We start from the raw sequence: 25,256 nt of genomic DNA on the forward strand, positions 1-25,256 counted from the left end.
ATTCGGTCATTCATTAGTTGTGGTCTGATTTGTATTTTTCTAATTGTTGCTTCATTTTTTTCTAGAAGGTAAGAAAAAAGTATTCCTTAAATGGACAGTTTGTAAAAATGACATTCCCATTCTGCATAACTGTACACTGTTCAATGTGATTCATTCCCATACTGTATTTCTGTCTGCTATGCTAATTGATCTCATCCTTATAGTAAATGCCTACCAGTGGCATGCGAGCAGAAGATAAAAACAGAATGTAGCATGCTGTTGTAAATCAGACTAATACCAAACTCCCAGCAGTCTTAAGCCTCTTCTTCACAAAAGCTGCAAATCCAACCAGTGGTGTGATTTAGCCTGTAAACAGTGTGTCTGTGAGAAGGTGAGTTTCCTGCCAAAAGTAAGCTAACCAAAAAGGCTATTGATGTTTACACACACACCAACACATACACTATCACCACTACAATATTGGAGATCAGTTTTTAAAAAATTCACTTATTTGCATTTAAGCAACCTCTTAAACCCCCCAACAGCTGATCCCCCTCACCCACCAACAAAATTATCTCGTTTACATCTTAGACTAAGTTCAATAACTTGGTAAAAAAGGGCTGCTGACAGCAAGATAGTATGTACACTGAAAAAGCTTTTGAAAAGAACACACTCAAATTAAAACTCAAATCAAATTTACAGGCTTGAAAGTGCTTAGATTGTTTATAGATTGTTTCCTTGACAGATAAGACAGTGATCAAAAAAGAGTATCCCATCATAAAATGTATTACTTTGCCATTAAATAGATTGCCATCATGTTGCATGAGTTAACTTTCATATGTGTGAATAAGGAACTAAACATTTTGGTGTGAGGTTTTGGTCTGGTGGGAACTGAAGAATTTCCCAGCATGCTGTCAGAAACTGGCCAAGGGCAGGTCATGTCCTTAAAAATATAAAAAAGATTAATGTGTGACAAACTGGAGCTCTAGCAGTGGATTCAGAACTATTCCAAAGTTGACCCAACCTTGACTAACAACGTTTGACTAATGATTTTGCCCACACTGTGAACTAACAAATATTTTAACAGCATTGGAGAGGAATCATCATTCTTTGGTTGGACATGTTCACTTGGTCCTTTCCAGATGTCCTTCAACTAATCAAATTGTGTTACGTATGTGGCACAGATAAGAACATAATATTTAAACAAAAAGCCCTACATATAATGAATATTTTACCATGAGAGAGTCTTCACTGTTTTCCATTGTGAAGCTTTTTTTCCTACCTACTGAGTGTTTAACAGCTAATTATTCCAGAATGAAGAAAGGACTGCTTATTGGCTTATTTCTGTTCAGCTGTGCCTATGGAACGATCCTCAAAACTAAAGAAAGCAAAATAAGGTATGTTAATATACAAATGTATCTCCAGTATAGTTTAATGATGTTCTTAACATTCTAATAAAACAGTAGAGTGGTTAAAATCGATGGTTCAACGTTTTAGCACACATTCAAGTTTTTTTTTGTTTTGTTTATTTGTTCTGTTTATTTGATTTAGAATTTTTTTTCAGACTAAACAACCTACATGCACTTACAGATGCTGAAAACAACATCACTGTCTAAGTAAAATCTTAATTTATGTTTGTATAATCCTGCAGAATTTAGGGATTCTCTGCAGATGCCATTTCAAAAGCATACTTATGTAAACTGAATTACATATGTGATTGTAAAATTACTAAACATAACAACATTGTAGCAACATTTTTGAACTTGAAATGTACATTTTATAATAATTATAATAATAATATGTATAATAATACTGATATAATAAGTGGTGTTGGTGCAGCAGTTGTCATATTTGCTATTATGTTTTGGTTTCAAGAAACTATTTTGAAGCTAACACATGTATTTTGAGTTTTCTAGACACAAAAATGCTGAAATAAAACAGTTACTTCTGTGATTTTATTTTCCTTCAGGACAAAGGAATCTCAGCTGCCCTGGAATAGTAGAGTGCATCCCCTGAATATCACTGAGAACAATGGCACATATTCAACAGCCATGTGAGTGTAGTCTCCTAATGGTGTTTCCTTCCCATGCATTTTCTGCAAAATCATTGCACCAATTACATTCCATCCAAAGAGGGTTTTGATTAAAGCAAGGGGTCAGAGTAACAGAAGGCTGAAAGACTTCAGTGAACAAGAAGTAACATCATTCTTTTTTTCATAGAAAAATGCCCGTTGATCCTGAGAATGATACTGAACCTCCTCGGAGGTGAGTGAGCATTGTCTCTCCATCAAGGAGATCTTGGCACCCTTTACTGAAAATACTGAAATGTTTTTTTAATTTTTTTATTGTAGCAACATTTTTGAACTTGAAATGTACATTTTATAATAATTATAATAATAATATGTATAATAATACTGATATAATAAGTGGTGTTGGTGGTGCTGGCTGCAGCAGTTGTCATATTTGCTATTATGTTTTGGTTTCAAGAAACTATTTTGAAGCTAACACATGTATTTTGAGTTTTCTAGACACAAAAATGCTGAAATAAAACAGTTACTTCTGTGATTTTATTTTCCTTCAGGACAAAGGAATCTCAGCTGCCCTGGAATAGTAGAGTGCATCCCCTGAATATCACTGAGAACAATGGCACATATTCAACAGCCATGTGAGTGTAGTCTCCTAATGGTGTTTCCTTCCCATGCATTTTCTGCAAAATCATTGCACCAATTACATTCCATCCAAAGATGGTTTTGATTAAAGCAAGGGGTCAGAGTAACAGAAGGCTGAAAGACTTCAGTGAACAAGAAGTAACATCATTCTTTTTTTCATAGAAAAATGCCCGTTGATCCTGAGAATGATACTGAACCTCCTCGGAGGTGAGTGAGCATTGTCTCTCCATCAAGGAGATCTTGGCACCCTTTACTGAAAATACTGAAATGTTTTTTTAATTTTTTTATTGTAGCAACATTTTTGAACTTGAAATGTACATTTTATAATAATTATAATAATAATATGTATAATAATACTGATATAATAAGTGGTGTTGGTGGTGCTGGCTGCAGCAGTTGTCATATTTGCTATTATGTTTTGGTTTCAAGAAACTATTTTGAAGCTAACACATGTATTTTGAGTTTTCTAGACACAAAAATGCTGAAATAAAACAGTTACTTCTGTGATTTTATTTTCCTTCAGGACAAAGGAATCTCAGCTGCCCTGGAATAGTACAGTGCATCCCCTGAATATCACTGAGAACAATGGCACATTCTCAACAACCATGTGAGTGTAGTCTCCTAATGGTGTTTCCTTCCCATGCATTTTCTGCAAAATCATTGCACCAATTACATTCCATCCAAAGATGGTTTTGATTAAAGCAAGGGGTCAGAGTAACAGAAGGCTGAAAGACCTCAGTGAACAAGAAGTAACATCATTCTTTTTTTCATAGAAAAATGCCCGTTGATCCTGAGAATGATACTGAACCTCCTCGGAGGTGAGTGAGCATTGTCTCTCCATCAAGGAGATCTTGGCACCCTTTACTGAAAATACTGAAATGTTTTTTTTAACTCCTCAAAACAGTTTACGCAGAGTTTAAGAGCACTTTCTAGTTATACTAAATCTGGGCTTCCCTCGCTTATGGTGGGATATTAATCAAAATTGAGTGCTAACAACCATTTACTTCAAATATGTCAGAAGATAAAGCATTCACTAAACTTTTCTGAAGAAATTTGACTTTTCATATTGAAATATGATTGCTTGTTTCCATTCCTCTCTTCTGTGGCAAAATACACACAGAGATTCCATGAAAGATTATTATATATCTCATCATGGTTTTCCCCATACATTTGATATTTAAAGTTTTTGTTTACCCATACAGCCTTCTACAGGGCAGTATATAATTTTTGTATACTATGCATCAATGCAGTACCCATCCACCATTCCTGTTTGTAGTAATGCACAAAATTGGAATAGTACAGTGCAACCCCTGAATATCACTGAGAACAATGGCACATTCTCAACAGCCATGTGAGTGTAGTCTCCTAATGGTGTTTCCTTCCCATGCATTTTCTGCAAAATCATTGCACCAATTACATTCCATCCAAAGATGGTTTTGATTAAAGCAAGGGGTCAGAGTAACAGAAGGCTGAAAGACTTCAGTGAACAAGAAGTAACATCATTCTTTTTTTCATAGAAAAATGCCCGTTGATCCTGAGAATGATACTGAACCTCCTCGGAGGTGAGTGAGCATTGTCTCTCCATCAAGGAGATCTTGGCACCCTTTACTGAAAATACTGAAATGTTTTTTTAATTTTTTTATTGTAGCAACATTTTTGAACTTGAAATGTACATTTTATAATAATTATAATAATAATATGTATAATAATACTGATATAATAAGTGGTGTTGGTGGTGCTGGCTGCAGCAGTTGTCATATTTGCTATTATGTTTTGGTTTCAAGAAACTATTTTGAAGCTAACACATGTATTTTGAGTTTTCTAGACACAAAAATGCTGAAATAAAACAGTTACTTCTGTGATTTTATTTTCCTTCAGGACAAAGGAATCTCAGCTGCCCTGGAATAGTAGAGTGCATCCCCTGAATATCACTGAGAACAATGGCACATATTCAACAGCCATGTGAGTGTAGTCTCCTAATGGTGTTTCCTTCCCATGCATTTTCTGCAAAATCATTGCACCAATTACATTCCATCCAAAGATGGTTTTGATTAAAGCAAGGGGTCAGAGTAACAGAAGGCTGAAAGACTTCAGTGAACAAGAAGTAACATCATTCTTTTTTTCATAGAAAAATGCCCGTTGATCCTGAGAATGATACTGAACCTCCTCGGAGGTGAGTGAGCATTGTCTCTCCATCAAGGAGATCTTGGCACCCTTTACTGAAAATACTGAAATGTTTTTTTAATTTTTTTATTGTAGCAACATTTTTGAACTTGAAATGTACATTTTATAATAATTATAATAATAATATGTATAATAATACTGATATAATAAGTGGTGTTGGTGGTGCTGGCTGCAGCAGTTGTCATATTTGCTATTATGTTTTGGTTTCAAGAAACTATTTTGAAGCTAACACATGTATTTTGAGTTTTCTAGACACAAAAATGCTGAAATAAAACAGTTACTTCTGTGATTTTATTTTCCTTCAGGACAAAGGAATCTCAGCTGCCCTGGAATAGTACAGTGCATCCCCTGAATATCACTGAGAACAATGGCACATATTCAACAGCCATGTGAGTGTAGTCTCCTAATGGTGTTTCCTTCCCATGCATTTTCTGCAAAATCATTGCACCAATTACATTCCATCCAAAGATGGTTTTGATTAAAGCAAGGGGTCAGAGTAACAGAAGGCTGAAAGACCTCAGTGAACAAGAAGTAACATCATTCTTTTTTTCATAGAAAAATGCCCGTTGATCCTGAGAATGATACTGAACCTCCTCGGAGGTGAGTGAGCATTGTCTCTCCATCAAGGAGATCTTGGCACCCTTTACTGAAAATACTGAAATGTTTTTTTTAACTCCTCAAAACAGTTTACGCAGAGTTTAAGAGCACTTTCTAGTTATACTAAATCTGGGCTTCCCTCGCTTATGGTGGGATATTAATCAAAATTGAGTGCTAACAACCATTTACTTCAAATATGTCAGAAGATAAAGCATTCACTAAACTTTTCTGAAGAAATTTGACTTTTCATATTGAAATATGATTGCTTGTTTCCATTCCTCTCTTCTGTGGCAAAATACACACAGAGATTCCATGAAAGATTATTATATATCTCATCATGGTTTTCACCATACATTTGATATTTAAAGTTTTTGTTTACCCATACAGCCTTCTACAGGGCAGTATATAATTTTTGTATACTATGCATCAATGCAGTACCCATCCACCATTCCTGTTTGTAGTAATGCACAAAATTGGAATAGTACAGTGCAACCCCTGAATATCACTGAGAACAATGGCACATTCTCAACAGCCATGTGAGTGTAGTCTCCTAATGGTGTTTCCTTCCCATGCATTTTCTGCAAAATCATTGCACCAATTACATTCCATCCAAAAATGGTTTTGATTAAAGCAAGGGGTCAGAGTAACAGAAGGCTGAAAGACCTCAGTGAACAAGAAGTAACATCATTCTTTTTTTCATAGAAAAATGCCCGTTGGTCGTGAGAATGATACTGAACCTGCTCGGAGGTGAGTGAGCATTGTCTCTCCATCAAGGAGATCTTGGCACCCTTTACTGAAAATACTGAAATGTTTTTTTTTTTTTTTTAACTCCTCAAAACTGTTTGTAGTAACGCACAAAATTGGGACCAAGTACAAAAGGCTGTAACTCAGATTGAAAAAGGTGTAGTTTTCTAGTTATATATGATATTTGCCCGGTGTCTTGGTAAATTACTTGATTACTGCCACTATAGCATATCATTTATGGTATTTTTCCTTAGATGAGCAACTGTGCATAACTACTTTTAGAAAACTGTATCAAGATGGAACAAGATGCATACTGTACTACTTTCAAGGGACACTCATTTGAAAACTGGGAATTTAATATTTAATGTACACGTTGTATGAGCTGTATATACTGTATTGAAATGTCTGATTACATTTATACACTACATCATACCATTAAATATATATAAATTCTTTAAAAAAAATTTTGTTGTTTTTTTATAGTCTCATTTCCAGGACAGTACTGCTGTAAGTACAGAAGAATCTGCTTTGAATTTAAACATTAATTTAATTCTTGTGTTAATTGTCCAGAGAGTAGCTTAGAGTATATGCTTGAAGATTAAAATTGCAGTTAAAGAAACTATGTGTATAATTCACACATCTAGATTAGATTTATTGTATTAAATATAAGCATATCTTTGTGCCAAAACAACAAAACAGACAAAAAAATATGTTTTAGTTCTACATAATGCAAAGCTGGTGATTCAGTTTCATTTTGCCCTTTGTCCGAATTTCAATTTGTGCACACAAATCACATCTTAGAGGCTGCCAGTTTCACAATAGCTTTTAGTGAAAATACATACAACTTCAAATTCATAATGAGCACCATATGAATGTATGTTCAGGAATTGAGATCATATAGTTGCAGACATTCTAATTAACAATTCCTTCTCTTAGATCCCAATGCCTCCTGCCAACTTGTTTGTTGACCAACCTAGGGTCATCGCTTCAGTATGGGGATGAGACAGCTGGTGGATTAACCAAAGATCCAGCAGGGATTGGCAAGAAATGAAAGAATGAATAACACCAGTGCAGTACACTGTCTGGTTAAATGGACGATACAGTAATGCTTAGAACAAACTGCCCAGTATTTTATCACTCATGGTTATTATAGCACACGCACGCACACACACACACACACATGCACACACACACACACACACACAAGCATACACACACATGCATGTACACATAGACATATGCATAAACATACAAATGCGCACACAAAAACACAAATATACTGAGGCACACCCACATATGTGCTCCCAGCCATGCTCCAAAATGCTTGTGCTGACACAACGTTATAATTTGCAAAGAAAAACAGATGTCATTTATTGTAATTGGTGTCAAAATCTGTCAAATCCACAAATGCAGTCCTGGTGTTTTACTCAATATTTATGTATTCAATTATCTATTTTACTTATTTAATCTGAAGACATTTTAAGTTAATTTAATCAGTAAGAAAAGTGCACAATCACTTTTGTCCATGTGGGCATTACCTGGCTACATTAATTATATGTCGAGTAAATTTTGAATTCTGCGTTGTGCTTTATGTTACCCCTCCATTAAGTGCAAATAAATAAACTTTTGCAACATTGCATTACGATTGTTCTCTCAAAATCTTTTTAAACTGCATGTTGGCAAAATATGAATGATATTATATGACTGAAGATTTAAGAAAGGTATTGTAAATGAAGTGATCTCTCTCCACTTTGGTGATAATGCAGCGATGTCGAAGATGTGTACAGTGTGTGTTGTGCATGAGTACGAATTATTTATTAACTTGTTGACTGAAATACCCAAAAATGTCGTTCTTGCAGACAGTTAGGGTCTCTGGTACAATGGAACAGCAGTGGAAACAACAGCACATTGCTATGACCCATGGGAAGTGAAGTCTTCCATTCTGAGCTAATTATGCGTCTCATTATGAGCTAAAAGTGGGAAGATGTGAATGAAGCAGTCTTGCCATTTATTCCCACAGGTCTGACCAGTTCCTGAATTATACCAGAAACAATGACTCCTTTCATCTCAATCAGTGAGTATTTTTGAGTATTTAAGGCCTCCGCATTATAATCACAATATTGTGTTGTCCTTGGTATTGAGTGGAAAATATAAGCAAGCTTAAGATTTTTTCCCCTTTAATTTTTTTCATCAAGTAAACACTTTTTAACTTTTATAATCAAGGTCAAGGAAGAGCCACATGTCAATTTGAGTGATTGGAGCCCTATGCGTGAAATGCTGTGAGTAATCATGCATCCGTTTTCTGCAGACCAACTCCGTCCCATCTGCACCAGAATGGCATCAAAAGTAACGACACAGCCCGTGGGGTAAATCTCAAGTGAGTACAACCTTTTTCATTATTCATGAGAAGTCTTTCAGGATAAGAGATTTAATTGCAGCCAGATATTCCACTAGCCGCTCTTACCACTTACCCACCCCAAACCCTCTCAAAGACATAAACGCATGTATATTTCCAAGTGCTAATACTGTCTATATGCTCCACATACTGGATGTAAAGCAGCCAAAAGTAAAATACTCTTTTTCTGCACAATACTTATTGGACTGCGACTGCTGGGTGGCTTGTCCTGTTAAGACAACGCAGAATTAGCAATTAGCACTGTCCAGAGAGGGAGGGTTTCAGAAGGTCTGGATGACAATGTTTCAATTTGCACCAGCAAATGGATTGGGTTGATTGGGTGCTTGTGGGCTGAACATAAAGTGTAATCCTCCAACTCATGTCTCTGTGAGCCTGACCTGTGAAAAAATGCAGTGATATCACCTGTTGTATGAATTGAGGATTGCGGTAAGCACTGCAACACAAGCATGCCTGGGTATTATAAATTGGGAGAAAAGGGGGAAAAAAGTTTTAAAATTTAAAAGTTTTTATTGCAAATCATTATGACACAGAATGATTGAATGTAACTTGTCACTTTCAACAGCGATATACGAATGTTGGCACCACCTCGCTCGTGCATCCTCCCCACTTGTGCTCTGACAAATCTGGAGTCCTCATTACAGTATGGAGATGAGAAGGCAGGAGGGCTGACCAGAAATCCATATGGGATCGGCAAGAAATGATGAATGAGAGAGGATCTCTGGCTCTTCCAGTTTCAACAGGAAAGCCAACAAACAGCAGTACAATCTAGCTTTTTTCTACAAGAGAGATGTCAACCGATATATCATTAAAAGTCATAGTTCCTGAATTTTAGATGGTAAAGCACCATCTTTAGTTCAGGAATATTTATTTTAATCTCTATCCAAGTTCCTCTTCTCCTGCTAAGAATATAAAAGTAATAAATATCATGGTATCATATGCACAAAACATAAAATATTTCGAAAGATGTCAGACTTTTTAAAAAGGTTTTTGTAACCAAAAAAATAAATAAACGATACAATCTAATGCAAGTGTCTTCTCTGCCCGATATAACTAAAAGAATTTACTGCAATAAAAGACAACCATTTTGCGTGTGTCTGAGACCTCTGTGATAAATTAAACAGCTCCGGAGCAGAATTACATTGATGCATTTAATAAATTAGACCAAGGCAACTGAACCGAATAATAGTGAGAACTGTGCTACGTTTTCACGGAGGTGTATGAAATGACACATTATAGGAAGGAGTGTCAACAGGCCTTGGAAAGGTGAGTCATATGAAAGAGGATAAAAGCCAGGATGAATATCATTAGAAGACTCTGTAGTAGCAGACTGGCAGTGACTTCATCTCCTCTTCTTACAGCCCTTGCCACCAGAGGGACTTGCACATTCACAACTTTAAGCTATTTGATGGTGCAGAGCATTAACACTTTCACAATTCACTATGTCTTCCTGTTCAGGTCTATGGAGAACCACTGGATCCAAGAGCTCCTTAAATACAGCTGTGTTCCTGCAAAACAAATGTTAGCATTATTTACTCAACTATCAGATGTGCCAGCTCTGAGAACCCATTTTTCCTATCATTCCAGCCCAAAAATATCTCAGTTCTGTTAAGCACATGTTCTGGGCGCTAGTGGGAAGAGTTTTAGTGAGGTCATGTTTTCTCCTTTGCAGACTGACTTCTAGACCAAATGAAAACTTGACCCATGAACAAAGTTTTTTTTTTCACTTTAGCTGCTGGATCAAAGTTTGGATTTGGTGGACATTTTGCCGTAGTGAAAAATGTCATGTTACCTGTCTCTCTTAGACTGCATGACGTGCGAGCGCTCTCGCCTCAGTTGTTCCAGTTTCTCTTTAACAAGGGTTTTCTGCCGATGTCTATCCTCCTGAATCACAGAGGCCTCAATCAGTGCATGTCATCCCCAGCCACACCTGCCCACTTCACCTCTCCATAGCCCCACCCACATCATGGCTCGCCATCCCATGAAGCAGCACTTGCCTGCTTAAAGTTCTCTGTGAGCTCCTTGAGGCTGTCTCCCTGTTTGTGTCCCAGAAGGTCCTCCTCGGACTTCTTGTTCTGGATGATAGACAGACGCTCCTGGATCTGCAAAAAAAAAAACAAAACAAATAAACAAGGCTGTCATGACATCTTGTTCAATTGTGCCACAGCATAGAATACACTAAAAGATGCCTACGCCAACAAATGTGTACGCGAACGTACCCTGAACATTTGTCTCTCCTTGTCTCGCTGACACTTGTTTTCGGCTTTCCTTTGCATGTCCACAAGACTCTTCATGGTCTCCTCACGCTCCATTTCAGAGATGTGAGTAATGGTTGCTTCCCTTTGGTAACCCTTGGTCCCTGTCTGCAAGACAACACATCCAGAATTAAAATACCACTGTTAAAGCTACTGAGTTACAGCATCTTCCAACTCCTCCAATGGAAACCCTAATTTCCTATATTAGTTTTGAGTGGTTTTCATTGTGTTGTTTATTTTGATCTCATACTTTAACAGTACTTGCAGCGTCTTCGGTTGGATATTCCTGGAATCGTTCAGCTTTTCCATTGCACGTGTCAAAAAAGTCTGTTGCTATGTCGAAATGTGGCTCTTTTGAAGCATCCTCCATGGTCTGGTCACTTTTCTCTTCATCGGTTTCATCTTCAGGCCTTGTTTCATGTACAGTAGGGCCACTAGGGGGTGACTGTGGGGACATGAAAGCCATTTGGGTACACAGCTGGCAAGCATTGAGCTCCTAAACATGAAGGACTGCAAATCTATTTTCAGTGTTAGTACTGACATTGATCTTTTCCCTGGGCCTTTCTGGGATTTCTCATAATTGAAACTTGCTGTTTGCTGGGTATAAGTATCAAAGACAGTTCTTCACTTGACTGTGGTTAAGTCTCACCTTGCCAGTGTAAATAGCTTCTTCAGTTGGCTGGTCTTGGATGTCCCCAGCTAGCTGACTAAATTCTGAAAAGACTGGCTCTGACTTGTTGCCTGAGGGCCTCTGTGGATCCATTCTCTCCCCATGCAGCTCCCCATCCTTGTCTTCCACAGGGGCCTCATATAGTGGTAACTGAATAAAAAACATTTATTATAACTGTCACCAAGTATACAGCTGAAACCAAAAATTAGAGCACACCTTAATCCTCCCCACACCAGGCCCAAACCCCTTCCCACATCTCCCCAGACCATAGACAATCTCCTCTCTTTATTGAAGCTAAAGGGGAATGGTCAGCCAGTCATGGTCTTACCTTGCTAGCACTGGCATCTTCCTGGTCTGTCTCAACCTGGTGTCCTGCAGCACAAGGACTGCACTGGAAAAAGGCAGAGGCCTCATCTTCACCTGCATCTTCAGTAGCCACCTGGAGGTGTGGAGCATCACTTACCTCCTCCTGCCCTAGAGAAGGGGCTGCTTCGCACTCCATCATTTCATCAGAGAATACCTGTTGGTGCAATCAAATTACAGTAACTGCTCACTCACTGATATAGAAGAGATAGTACCCTTTGAAGCTGCACATAGAGATCATATACAGTGCATACCCTCTCTTTGGGTCTAGTTGTGGGTTTCATTTATAGAGACTATTTGCCTGGTAATTTTATGTGGTTGCTGGTTGCATGTGTGTAGATAATGTGACTGGTTGTTGTAGTTGATTGCTGACCTCGTGTTGAGGTCATGTGACTGGATGTTGTACCTGGATATTGGCATCCTCTGCTGGTTTACCCCAAGCCACTGCGATCAGAGAACCTTGTTTTTCAAAGTATAGAGGAACTTCACATGGGCCATCCACTCCCTTTACAATGGCTCTTTCACCATATGGCTCCTCTTGCATACGACTGTCATGTAATACCTCCAAATAGGGGATTTCCTCTCGGGCAAGGGAGTTTCTGCACTCTGTCAGACAGATATTGGTGTTCTGAAATATGCATCTGTCACACTTAAGATTATTTTCCTTTCAGGGCACCTGTGTGTGCCAGTTCAGATGTTAAATATAACTACAAATTTCCTAATGATTTTATCTGTTGATAGAAGGCAACTATCATTCCTTGAAATAGTTAAGAAACCTTAGCATCTGCTTAATTTAAGCCTCCAACAACCAGTATTGATGTCTTAATTTTTCTGTTCTATTGATGTCCTAGTATTAGCCTCACTGTAAACTCATAAAGCCTGTAATGTATATAAATCAGTTTACCACTACCGAGCTCCCCTCTGTCACTGCCGACTGCTGGCCTCTCCTGCGCTCCCTTCACATTGTCTCTGGTTCCCTGTGGAATCTCACGAGCCTCACCATGGTGCAGCAGCTGTGGTGAGAGCACACACCAGGAGATTTAAACTTAAAAGCCGTACGGTAGTGAGCACGTTTACTGATAACTGCAGAGATACTTTCCTCTAAGGCTGAAGATTTGCCGTTGACACTGTTACCCATGGGTCTGCTGTGCTGGCATGAATCAGGCAGTAAGAGCAGAAACAAGTTGGCCAATTTTTGGGCTTGTAGCTCTGCTGTGTATTTGTCGTGAAGCTCAATAAGGTAATCCTTACTCTGGAGTAATAAACAAAAAAGAAATAAGGGATTTCAAAGAACATCTCAAGTGGTGCAATGTATCAAATACAGGGATAGGTGAAAATGAAATGCTTGCCCTGAGCTCTTTGGGGGGAGCAGTTATAATGGAGCATGAGAAGTCTTTGGGGTACTCTGGTTATTTCAGAGTGTGTGAGGGTCATACACAGGTGATTGCACAGTCCCTCTCACAGCTCTGTCTGTGACTCACCACTTCCTGCAGGTCCAGGATCAGCGCCATGACCTCTGCATCCTGCAGCTTCATTAGCTGAGTCAGAACCCCCAGTGCACAGTCACCCCAGGAGGCTGCCTCCCCGAGCTCAGACTTTATCTCTCTCAGTCTCATAATGCACAGCTGTCTCAGAGCAGAACGGTATTCTGGGAAAGTTCCTGACATAAACCAACAAGACGGGGTGTAAAAATTTTTAAATTTACTGTAAATAAAATAACCATATCCAATAATCTCTGACAGTTTACACCACAGGTAGCCACATTACTGTCTGAAGTCCTTAAAAGATGAAATAGTGCCATCTTAAGAAAGTGCCCTTCAAGAATCTAAAACATCACATAGTTTATCAAACTATAGTGCCTGGGTATCAAGACAAATGACCAGGGTGACATTGTAGATCAAACACTAGCACGTGGGGCCTGAAGATCTCGAGTCAGTAAGTCATGTGACTCCAAGACTAAAGACTGAGTGGCTGTTGACTGACCCATGCTTTGTGAGCTCTGTACCACAGGCCCCTGTAGCTCCTCTGGTGTGAGACTGTGGAAGAGCTCAATGAGGTTCTCCCGCTCACATTCCTGACATGACAGCATACACTGCAGTACTGCCTGCTGGGAGAGGTCAAAGGTCATCCATACAGGAAAACTGCAAATGGGCAGATGCTTCACAATTTTAGTCATTTATAAAAAATAATCTGTACAATATTCTGGTTTCGTAAACAAAATAATATAGGATAGGTCTTGTGTCCAGTTTTGTTCTGGAGTGTACTGAAAGACAGTGTCTGCTCCCAAGTCCAACACAGCTTTTGTTTTCTGTGCAAGCTTAAAGTTTTTGGTGTTGCTCCTTTTTAATCAGGCAGTCACAGGACACACCATGGTATTGCAGTTGGGTTTGGCACTTTAATGGCACGCTTAAATCATAAATTACGCATATAGTTAAGACAACCATGAAGGTTATGGGTGTGAGGCAGCATTTGTCCCTGTAGACAATCTATGAACAGAGAATTTCAGACCCCTCTCAAGTAATGAGTTCCAGCTCCATCTCTCAGTCAGGTGAGAAGGCCTGATTGTGGCTCCCCCAGAGCTCTTACTTTTCTGCTCATAAGGATGGGGAACAGGTCTTACCTGTGGTGAGCAGTGACAAAATGCTCTCCTGTCACTGTTCCAGGGACTCTGCTCACCAAGCCAGAACCTTGCCAGGTCTCTGTAGTGAGGGCTTCTAACATCTGGCCTGCAGGAACCAATGATAGTATCCCACACTCATAAAGCATGCTGTGATCACAGTTTCACTATAAATACATCAGAAGGGATGTGTTTAAATTCCATAATGCAAGGATATTAATCTGAGTGTCATTCTGTGTGTGCATGTGTGTATGTGAGTGTCAACCTACATACATATCTCACAGTTATGACAATGAGGACCTAATCTGAGTGATTTTTAGTCAGGTATGTCCAAATCAAAGTTTCAGAACTTCAATTGGGTCATTTTGTTGCTTTTGATAAATATTGAAAATCATGTAATAGTGAGAAAACTCAAACCTCGCTCAAACATTTACAGTAGATTGGCTGGCATGTGACTTACCAGCTCTCCCAGGATTGGCTGCCTGCCAGCAAAGCCCCATGGGAATGTTTCTCTCTCGCTACCCTCATCATTGTCACCTGCACATACAATGACAGCTGCCACAGGCTTGTCACATCCAGACTGCACCCACAGGAGAAAGAAAAGAGAGAGAAAGTCAAAGAGAGCCATGCTCCTGCAACCTATCATTATTAACCCTCCAACTTTCATCCCATACTCCCGACTCCCAACAGGTTCCCGGCTATTTGCCCATTCCTGAATTCAGGATGACTTTCCCCAAAGAAACTGTGTGAAACCCATAGGTATGCTAAAGTCTGAGCTTTTTTGTCAAAATTTTTCGTAAAATGAAGTATCAAGCAATGGCCTGCTTTCAAGGCTTCTGTAAGGAGTGTGGGGGACTGAGTAAGTTGGACAATCATTGCTCATAATGCAATCCTTGTTTCTACTGCACCATGCTTCTCAGTTTGCCACGGTACAACTAAGCTCTGAAACCTAACACGCTTTGCTGTTCATCATTCTACAGACATACAATATAATAAATATAGCATAAATATATCCTCTGAAATCCTTCGCAATTTCATAAGCGTAATACACAAGCCCTTTAAATGATTGTATGACTAATTACAGTTGCTGACCAGTCAGCTGACTCTCACAGGATGTGACATAAGGTCATGCACTAATCTGTCTCTAGTGTTCTGCCAGGCCTCGGTGACACCAAGTATTGATCTGTCTCCAGTGCCTCTGATTACGGATCTGCGATCAGTGAGGTGCTCATGATCATTTATCTGAAACATTCTCCGTCCCTTATTCTGCTACAACCCTCTTTACCTTTCCATGACAGCTGCCAGGCCCCTCTTCTCTAGTTGATTGCAGGAATGCAGCTCTTTGAGGGAGAGTGCAGCAGTCCATTGCAGCACATCTGGGTTCACTTGCTCAGGACATAACCTCAGAGCCACCCTGTCCCAGCCCCTGTCAGTTACCCAAGAAAGCAGCTCAGACGATGATCTGTTCCGATGGACAGACTGCCTCACTGCGGCGTAAACTATAAATGTGTAAAATCTGCAGCCCCACACACTTTTTCAGTTAAGTGTACGGGACCTGGTGTCCTCATGTCAAAGCATAGAATTGAAAAGACTTTTCCACAGAATGGTCAGGGCACGGTTGGGCGTAAGCATAGGCTTTTGTGGACAAAAAAGCAAGTTATCACAGATCTAAGATCAGTATTCCATGTGTGAACATCAGAATTCCATTAGGGCTTTGTCACCTGTAGATTCTAAATGCTCCAGGCAGCTCAGAGAGACAGAGCAGGTCTGTGCTGTCCAGGGCACATTCTGCCCAATCTGCCAGCTCCTCCACCCTCTCCTCCTGCTGCCATGGCAACAAGGCCTCCCAGGATAGCATGCCTGTGATGCCAACAAACACATAAAAATGCCCTTTTTGGGATTTTGCTTTTTCTTCACCTGTCATCTCTAAAAATCATTCAGTTAGGATGATGATTGTCACTGTATGGTTGTCTTAAAAGCCAGTTTGTATAGAGTTGCATAGAACTGAAATCACAAATAAATAATAAAATAAAAGAAAAACATCATGAAAAGCATTTAATATTACAGTTGCTAAAAACATGCTTAGAAAATCATTTCATAACAAAATACAAAACCGAATCTGAGATTTACAGGAAATCAATTCTGATTAATTTTGTCCGTTCTGCTCTGGACTATACCTTGTGTAATTGGCAATAGCAATTTTATTGAGAGAAGTAGTGGTTAATTACCATAGTGATCTTGGAGCATCTCAGTACATAGCTTTTGTCGAATTATGTCATATTTGTCATCTATTTGCTGCAGCAGGTCAGCACAGGGTGAACAAAGCTCATGGGGTTCATCTGGTCTGATACCCTTGACTCCATAGTAGATAGAAAGCAAGGCATGTTGTAGTCCTTCTCTTGAAAACCTGCAACACCACATATTAACTCAAAATCAGCATTCGATGTGGTCATTTACATCACATTATGGACACTGTGAATGTATTACTGTAAAGGAACATTTTAAGAAACACAGCTATTTTATATTTTTTTCTGCATTCTCCAATGTGGAAGCAGCAACTGTGCTGCAGAAATGTGTCCACTCCTGCAATACACTCTCTGGCGAGCCACCAAATATTTTACAGCCAACAGGAAGGAGCTAGCTGAAGTGCAGAATATCTATCACTTAAGACTGGTGCAGTAGCTTAAACCCAGTGTGCCCCTGCTGGCAGAAGACCAATTGGACCAATTGATTGGACCAACCATAGTTAGCTCATGACATATAGCCTATGGTCATAATTGTAATTACAGAGCTCAGCCTGCGCTTAATGTAAACACCTTTATCAGCTGATCCCCACTGGAATCTTGAAATAAATGTTAACGGTCTTGAAATTTGACTAAGTTTGGCTTCTGCACAGTTTTCCTTTAAATGGTTACTTGGTATAATGGTTATCATCATTTCCATTGTCACTTTATATAGAGCATTAGCTGCTGTGTAATTTCCCATTTAAAACAATTGCACTGCCACAGAAATATAGCAGTTTTCACGATGTAGCTGGAAAACAGCAGTGAGATTATTTCTGACCATTTGCATTTACTCTTACCAATAAGGGACCAATCATCAGCCAGTCATGAGTTGAGCCACTGGGTCTAATGACTGAACGGTACAGAGTAGTGGTCTGGTATCATATTTTTGTTTACTGCTTATTCTCAAATACAGGCAAAACCAATGGTGTATACAATTAACCATAAAATGATGATGCAGCAAGTTAATTCATAAGTAGACACATACAGTATGTAGAGCACTGATCAGGATTAGAAATATCAAAGTAATTCTGTTCTTTATGAACATTATATATATATATACTCAAATCATTAAAGGATTTACTGGCACAAAGCTCTGAAAGCCTATTTAAGTGGCAGCTATATGGATACTGCGGAAAAGCCCTTCAAAGCAGTCTTTGATGTCAGCCTTCCCCACAATGAGGATACAGCGTGCTTTAATTAAACCATCTCAAAAAGTGTCTGCTAATGAAGAAATCACAGATTCGGTGGGGACCGGGAAGGAAGTCTCACAGGCGGAGTTCAACCGACTGAGCTTCTCCACCTCTCTTCTTGTGTAGTCCTGTATTCTGGTTTCATTCTCTTCAAGGAATGAATGAAACCAGAATACAGGACTTCACAAAGGTGAAGTGAATCCAAAAAGCAGCAGCACCAGGGAATTGTGTATGCATTCCGTGGGTGTGAAGGTCACTTGCTGTCATTAGCACGTGCTTGTGTTCACCTGCTACAGATCCTCTTCACATCCTTCCTCAGTCTGTACGTATACACACTGCTCTGAGCTCTCTGGTCCTGAATCCAGTCTCCCTAGAGAGTAAGAGCAGACAGGGCTCACTGAGGACCAGCACAAAACCTTTGACTATTAATATTAGCCTGTAATCTGAAATGAGCTTACAAATTCCTGTCATGCCCATATAAATATTTCACTGGATATTTTATTTTACTAAAGACCCAGGCTCTGCTTGACCCTCCTGGGAATCAAAGTTTTGAACCTTAACTTTTTTAACTACTACACCACAATGCAACCCTTAAGGACAACAAAATCGCATGTTTTTGAATCAGTATAATTTCATGCAGTATAATTTCATTTCATTCAGTATGATGTTCATGCTTTTTCAAAATGTGTTATTGTGTAAAATAAGCCTTTTCGTCCTTGCCTGAAAGTGCCTTTTCTTCTGACTTTGGTCCTGAGATTGTTCATATAGACAAGGCATTGTGAGCGCACTGCTGCTGTCTCGATACTTCCCAGGGACTATACCTGCATTCAGCATCTGTGTATCCCAGTACAACTGAATAGAAAATCATAGACAGCTGCAGCACAGTGCCACAAAGCTCATCAAACTCTCAACAGCCAGCCAATGCATAGAGAATAACAGAATGGATCAACAGCCGTGCTATATACTGATATATTACAAGCAAATGCAAACAGCAAATCAACCTGTTTATAAGAGGAGGTACATCTAGAAGACTACCTCTTCTTTGAGTGTTTGGTCTTTCTCTACCTCAAGAAGAATGTCTAAAATCTTCCCAGCATGGCAGGAGGTCCCTTTCTTATCCCCTGTAACCTGTTGAAATAAAGGACAACTAAAAGATAATCAAGAAGATGAGGAGAGCTTGCTTTCCAAGCAGTGCTTGGTCGTGTTTAAGAAAAACATAACATCTTTTTTATAAGAGAAAGACCCTCTAGTCAAATGATCCTATTAATATCAATGAGACATATGAGAATATGAACTGGGTGCACATGCCCTCACCTTTCTAATAGCCCTCAATGCGTCCTGCTGGCTCACAGGGGTATGGAACACTCTCTTGTACACACTCTGGATTTCCCCAGTGGACAAAATGTCCTCTGCTGACACCCCCAGAGTGTCATAAACAGCACTGAGCTCCAGTTCCATCATTCAAAACTGAACGGCCTATCAAATAAAAACAGGAATTTACCTGTCAGAAAAATACTCACAGACTCAAATGCAGAAAGATGTGCAAATACTCATACATGCAAGCTGCCATAACATCATGCAAACAACAAACCACTGCTTACACTCCATTTAGCACTCAAATTCACAGAAACCTGTACAAACACAAATTCACAGAAACCCAAAATAAAAACCAACCTTGGAAAGTAACTATGAATTCCAGTCTGGTTTTAGAACAGCCAACTCCACCGACACCTGTCTCATTCACCTGTTTGATCAGATTAAGATGGATAGTGAAAAGAGTATTTACACTGGTATGATCCTATTAGGCTTACGCAGCATTCTGCAGATAAAACTTAAATGCATGGACATAAATGGGGTAACAGTAAGCTGGTTACAGTCTTGACTAACAGAGTGTGTAACATAGGTAAAATGGTATCAGAGGCTAGAAACTGAGTGCCCCAGGGGTCTATACTGGATCTTGTTCTATTTCTGATGTATATAGATGATATGGCAGCTGCAGTGAAGTGTAAATTTCTCATTTGTGCTTTACTTGTGTCAGGGAGATACCCTGGTGATATTCAAGACTTATCAAGCAGGGAGTTGGACTATGAATAGTAGATTGGTTGACAACAGGCTTTCATTACATTTGGGAAAAACAGAATTTATATTGTTTGGCACCAAGCACAGATTACAGAAGGTTGAAAAAATGAGTACTAACTGTGCAGCAAATAGCACTAAATCAAAGATAAGTGTTTCATGTCTTGGGGTGCCTCTGGTGAACTGTTCGCTGCTGAAAAAATAAATAAATAAAATAAAATCAGCTAGCAAACTCTAATTCTTGTATCACAATTTTCAATTCTTGGATCATTAGTTACAACTCTTATTCAATGCCTTTGACTATGCATGTGTGACATGGTATAGCAGCTTATTTCAGCAGCTTAGAAACAGAATACAGGCAATGCAAAATAACATAATCAGATACATATGAAATGCTCCCCTCAGGACTCACATAGGAGCCCATGAATTGCAGCAAGCTGGTCTGTTACTAGTAGAGACTAGAGTGGACCAGCTGAAGCTCTTAAAAATGTGTGATGCTATAAATGGCCACAGCCCAGCGTACCTGAAGTCCCACATTGTCCAAAGTCATGTTTGAATTTGACAGTCATCAAACATTCTGCTCAATTTATGTTTCTGTACCATAAGCTACTTGGCAGAAGGGTGACAAAGTCTTGTCACAGATATGTTGCAGTGAAAATATTTTCAAAAATATCCTCCAAGACACAATGCAAGTGTATTGGATGACAAAAACATGTTGCAGTGAAAAACTTTCAAATATTTATTTCATTTTTAATTAACGTCTCTTGTAGTGTAGGTTTCACCATAGTAGAATATACAGTTATTGAGATTAAGACCAGAGACTCACGTCCGCTACAGGGGACAAAAATGAACTGCCGAGTCTAGGGAGGACGTGGGCTCATGACTATGGGAGCCATATATTCTTATGGGCAAACTGCCACCTGACACTTTCATCACCAGAGAATTAAAGATCTGTCATCTGTCACCCTCACAAGAACTCACTCAATACAAACTTAATCACCCAGCTCAAGAGCATATCTCAAGCCCCACTGATCTCTTAATGAGGCATTAAAGCCTTTCTGTGCCCCAGCATCACCACACTCAACTCCTCAATCCACATTTCCACATTCCTAATTACCTTGAAAAACTATCCCGGTTTGCATTACGTGACTGTGTCAGCCAAATCCCCCTTTTACCAATCAAACAACCTGTTGCGGGTGTATTTTTAACGCAAGCTATCTTTTTCCGATAAAATAAAACATGACTTGAATACATTTTTGTGCTAAACTGAAAGTATTTGCCATTGAAATATGTATGAAATATATATAAATGAACACCACTGAGAATATGACCACAAAAGTCTCTTACCTTCTCCTATAGAGCCAGTCTGATTTGTGAATTATACATGTGCTTGCGAGTGGTGTGTCAGTTGCTGTGACAACAAATAGCTTGAATTACAAGGCTTTGCATGGACCCACATACAGTATTTTCAACAAAGTGATAAAGTCCCTTAATATATGTATATCTCCCTCATCATTATATAAGTGCATACACAAATGTGGCCCATGACATAAATATGGAGCCTATTTAGTATTGTTCACTTTTTTTAACCACATCCTCCTTGTCATAGTTTCAACAGTTTAACATAAAAAAATGCAAGGTTTCACACCACAAGATGGCATTCTAACCCTATTATTCAAATGGACTTGAACTGACAGCAACACTGTAAGTCCTCCAAACAAAATGAAAATGACTGGACAAGTAGCACAGGCACAGTATACCTGAATAATTATCCTGCATCTACATCCATGCTGTTAATGGTGGGTGTATGGCAGTTGCTGTCTTTAGTAGGACATAATACAATACATGCAAAACATAGCAGATTCACATGTCATATAACAAGATATTTACGATGACAATTATGACAGTTATCATGGTGTTATTACTGTTATTGATTTTGCTATTATTGCATTGCAAATTTGTTATTCTTACTGACAAAGCTGTGTGTGGTGTTCATTATATATTGCTCTGAAAACAAATGAAATTAAAATGAAATTGAAAAAAGGATCAATGAGACAGCCATTATTCTTAATAACCCCAGGTGACAGTTGCATTGATTTTCAGAAAGGATTTGCCTTCACATAAACAACTGATGATGTTAAATGATTCCAGTATGGACTATGCTATTATGCTATCTTCCCTTGTCAGCAGCCATGGTGTTCTCAACAGAGAATCACATGATTGAGGGGCGACATAGCTCAGGAGGTAAGAGCGGTTGTCTGGCAGTCGGAGGGTTGCCAGTTCGATCCCCCGCCCTGGTCCCTGAGCAAGACACCTAACCCCTAACCCCTCCCAAACGAGCTGATTGGTACCTTGCATGACAGCCTTTCACCGTTGGTGTGTGAGTGTGTGTGTGAATGGGTGAATGAGAGGCATCAGTTGTAAAGCGCTTTGGATAAAAGCGCTATATAAATGCAGCCCATTTACCATTTCAATGACAAAAATGTCCGCCCTCTTTCCTTGGAATGACATGATAAAGAAAGTACCTAATCTTCTGAAACACCATGTTCCTGTATTGAAAGCAGTGAAATGGAGCGTGTCCGGTGTAATCTGAACCAGAGTTCATGATGGATACTTTTCATAACTTCATTCACTTTGCAGACAAAATGCACATCCCTCCCTCGTGCTGTCAGATATCTACTGTTTAGATTATGGCTTTAGAGAGAGAGACAGTGAATTGGATACAATATTAGATTGTTTCTAAGAATGTGGCCTGTCCTCCCCTCCATGAACTTCAAAGCAAATTTAGAGCAATTTAAAGTCCAACGATACTCTAATTTAGGCAGGTGGTCTATGGGTTTCACCTCCTTCAGAGTTTGTCCTGGAAGAGACAAACCAAAAGGCACAGGACACTGTACAGGGATCAGAGACCCTGCATGGCTACATGCTGAACATATTTTTAAGAATTAATATAATCTGTGACACTGATATCAGTGAGTGAAAAGATAATAGTGTACAGGTACAGATAATGAACAGGCCTGATAGTGAACATTTTTAGAACCAATTCCTGTTTCAAGCAGAAACCAACATGCTACAATTTGGTTTTGTTATATGAAAAATATTTTGACAAAAGGTACAGGTCACAACTGGCTGATTTTGACAATTATCTGTTTACAAATATCATCCCGTTGTAGAAGCAGAGATAAGCCTCCAAGCATTTAATTGATATTCAAGAGCTGAACTGAATTACCTCTTTACATATTCATGTTTGATCTTGTTAAAAAGAAAGTTAATTCAGGAATCTTTTGATAATTTTAATACCGTAGTGCTTACCCTGCTTCCAACAACATAAGTTGACTTTAAGAAATAGGTACACAATCAGCTTTTAGGTAGGCCAGACCTTGTCATAAATGAGCTTTACAAAGCCTTGGAGACAAAGAGTTTTCTCTCTTTGTATTCTGGTGGTAGTTCCTTGGCTGTGTGTTTTTAGCTTGTTTCCTTTAATCCTGTAGTGTTTATACTGGAAGAGGGTAACACTTTGACAAGGTCTGGCTCTCTCTCTTTTCTGGCATTTTTAAATTAATTGTTTAATATTTTGCTTAATGTCTTCTGTTTTGCAATTTAGGAGTAGTGAGACTGCATTCAATAAAGACTGTATGATTTCAATTCAATTCAATTAGGCAGCTGTTTAATAGGTGACTTAGTTGATGCGCCAGTCTTAACGACTATTTGTATTTTTATTTATTTTTATTTTTCCATAGTTTGCGTTGTTGCCGTTCTCGTTGTTAGTGTTAATCAGTTTAACCACCAGGGTCCAAGTTGAACTATGCGGTTGTTCCCTGTACTTGGACCGGTACTTCTCTCTAGGGGTTTCGTCATACTTGTTCCTGGTTATGGTTATACACTTTGTTGTACGTCGCTCTGGATAAGAGCGTCTGCCAAATGCCTGTAATGTAATGTAATGTAATGTAATTCATTATTATAATTGACTTCTTATTGAATACAATGATTTAATTTTAAAACCTGATATAGAGTTAGTTTTGACTTGTTGGATGATTACACCAGTTTACTACAGTCTGACCTATAAATGAATTTGGCGATTTGAATTGATAATGGTCATTTACAACAGTAGTTATTAAATTAAATCACGTAAAAAATATATATTTTATACGTAAATTAAGTGAGGGGGGTCTAGCACACGATGTCATTTGTGTTCAGTATTCAAAGAGCTGAACAGTTTAACAAGGGGAATTTTAATTATTTTAATTATTTAATTATTTTAAATTAATTATTGGTTGTTAGACAGTGGTAAGCAGAGAGCAGAATGACATGAGAAAAAAAACAAACGGTTCATCAAAAAAGTTTCGTTAAAGCATGTTTTGGAGCATAAATAGTCTGCAAGCATTGATCTTCACAGGAAGCCAAGATAGGTCAGCACACACAAAATCTACCTGGAGATGGTATGTCTTGCTTTGAAATACCCACCTTCAAAGTAGCTGGCTTGTTGGAACATAATCACATGCAATCATGAACTGATATCAGGAAGAAAACAGAGCCTTCACCCAGAGGAGTGAATCATACTCCTGGTTCTCTGTAGTAAGAGGACGGGCTGTGAGATCTGCATCAGTCCCAAAGCATTCAGATACTGTCACTACAGAGTACATGCTAATGTTCACTTCGATGCCTTCTGCTTCACCAGCACAGGCGGTGAACTCCTTGCCTCCACCAATCATACGCTATTTATAAAATGTAGGTGGTGCCTTTTCACTCTGTCACTACTAAAATAGCCATCAAGCAATTAAGGGTCTTTTTAATTTTTGGTTACAGCCCTGCCCCAAAAAAGCCAAAAAACCGATTTCAAATTGATTTATTCCATTGCTGCTTCCTATTCATGGAACATTCAGCAAATTTTTGCAATCTGAAACCTCTTAACAGATCACACTGACATTCTTTTGGGAGGTTGGTATTCAGCAAACGTAAAGAGTCTGGGCTCCTGTGCATGAACACTCTGATTAAGGTTCATCTCTGGCCTCCTGACTGAATAAGCAATCTGACTGATCCAGCAAATCAGGAGAGGGCAGCTGGAGATATATAGTTACTCAATTTAGTGTTCATATTTTTTTGTCCAAGAGGCATTACGATGCTGGAATAATTACAGAACAAAAAGGCATTTTGAAGTTGTGCTTTTAGTATTGTAAAAACATATGGCAGTGAAAAACATCTATTTGCCAGTTACTAT

The 25,256-nt window shown here is 38.9% G+C and overlaps 2 protein-coding genes and 1 long non-coding RNA gene across 17 annotated transcripts; 1 reads left to right on the top strand and 2 right to left on the bottom strand.

Annotated features, from left to right (window-relative positions):
* The first annotated feature begins 1,197 nt into the window (after positions 1-1,197).
* zgc:193726 (uncharacterized protein LOC561161 homolog) lies at positions 1,198-9,350 on the top strand. Of its 15 annotated transcripts, XM_035424374.1 has the most exons (17): positions 1,199-1,373; positions 1,946-2,029; positions 2,196-2,240; positions 2,557-2,640; positions 2,807-2,851; positions 3,168-3,251; positions 3,418-3,462; positions 4,162-4,206; positions 4,523-4,606; positions 4,773-4,817; positions 5,134-5,217; positions 5,384-5,428; positions 6,128-6,172; positions 6,653-6,676; positions 8,190-8,243; positions 8,478-8,546; positions 9,148-9,350. In XM_035424374.1, the coding sequence occupies exons 1-17, from the start codon at positions 1,213-1,215 to the stop codon at positions 9,284-9,286; spliced, it is 1,182 nt and encodes a 393-aa protein (XP_035280265.1). In that variant the 5' UTR covers positions 1,199-1,212; the 3' UTR covers positions 9,287-9,350. The 15 variants fall into 15 exon arrangements, with proteins under 15 accessions (XP_035280274.1, XP_035280275.1, XP_035280279.1 ...); XM_035424383.1 differs by lacking the exon at positions 5,134-5,217 and having other exon boundaries at positions 1,198-1,373; XM_035424375.1 differs by lacking the exon at positions 6,653-6,676.
* Positions 9,351-9,370: 20 nt separating this feature from the next.
* Positions 9,371-18,365, bottom strand: LOC118231003. Its single transcript, XM_035424373.1, has 18 exons — positions 18,250-18,365; positions 16,716-16,894; positions 16,209-16,347; positions 15,773-15,913; positions 14,948-15,067; positions 14,491-14,596; positions 13,854-13,977; positions 13,352-13,530; positions 12,970-13,122; positions 12,775-12,883; positions 12,277-12,476; positions 11,836-12,027; positions 11,487-11,657; positions 11,088-11,282; positions 10,802-10,945; positions 10,580-10,684; positions 10,375-10,466; positions 9,371-10,090 (listed from the first exon to the last, which is right to left on the bottom strand). Exons 2-18 carry the CDS (start codon positions 16,732-16,734, stop codon positions 9,979-9,981), a joined length of 2,301 nt encoding a protein of 766 aa, XP_035280264.1. The 5' UTR covers positions 16,735-16,894; positions 18,250-18,365; the 3' UTR covers positions 9,371-9,978.
* Positions 18,366-18,641: 276 nt separating this feature from the next.
* On the bottom strand, positions 18,642-19,757 carry LOC118231008. The gene is made up of 4 exons (XR_004765987.1): positions 19,637-19,757; positions 19,277-19,438; positions 18,998-19,090; positions 18,642-18,814 (listed from the first exon to the last, which is right to left on the bottom strand). It is a non-coding gene; the product is annotated as an uncharacterized LOC118231008 (long non-coding RNA).
* Positions 19,758-25,256: the final 5,499 nt, after the last annotated feature.

The sequence above is a fragment of the Anguilla anguilla genome, chromosome 7, assembly GCF_013347855.1.
Source record: "Anguilla anguilla isolate fAngAng1 chromosome 7, fAngAng1.pri, whole genome shotgun sequence".
Classification (NCBI taxonomy): Eukaryota; Metazoa; Chordata; class Actinopteri; order Anguilliformes; family Anguillidae; genus Anguilla; species Anguilla anguilla.

Coding starts and splice junctions, on each gene's coding strand:
- zgc:193726 (XM_035424374.1), top strand. CDS start 1,213: ATGAGAGAGTCTTCACTGTTTTCCATTGTGAAGCTTTTTTTCCTACCT. Junction 8,244..8,477: donor GACTCCTTTCATCTCAATCA/GTGAGTATTTTT, acceptor CGTTTTCTGCAG/ACCAACTCCGTCCCATCTGC. Junction 8,547..9,147: donor GCCCGTGGGGTAAATCTCAA/GTGAGTACAACC, acceptor CACTTTCAACAG/CGATATACGAATGTTGGCAC.
- LOC118231003 (XM_035424373.1), bottom strand. Junction 14,597..14,947: donor AGCCAATCCTGGGAGAGCTG/GTAAGTCACATG, acceptor TGGTTCCTGCAG/GCCAGATGTTAGAAGCCCTC. Junction 10,467..10,579: donor TCACAGAGAACTTTAAGCAG/GCAAGTGCTGCT, acceptor TCTGTGATTCAG/GAGGATAGACATCGGCAGAA.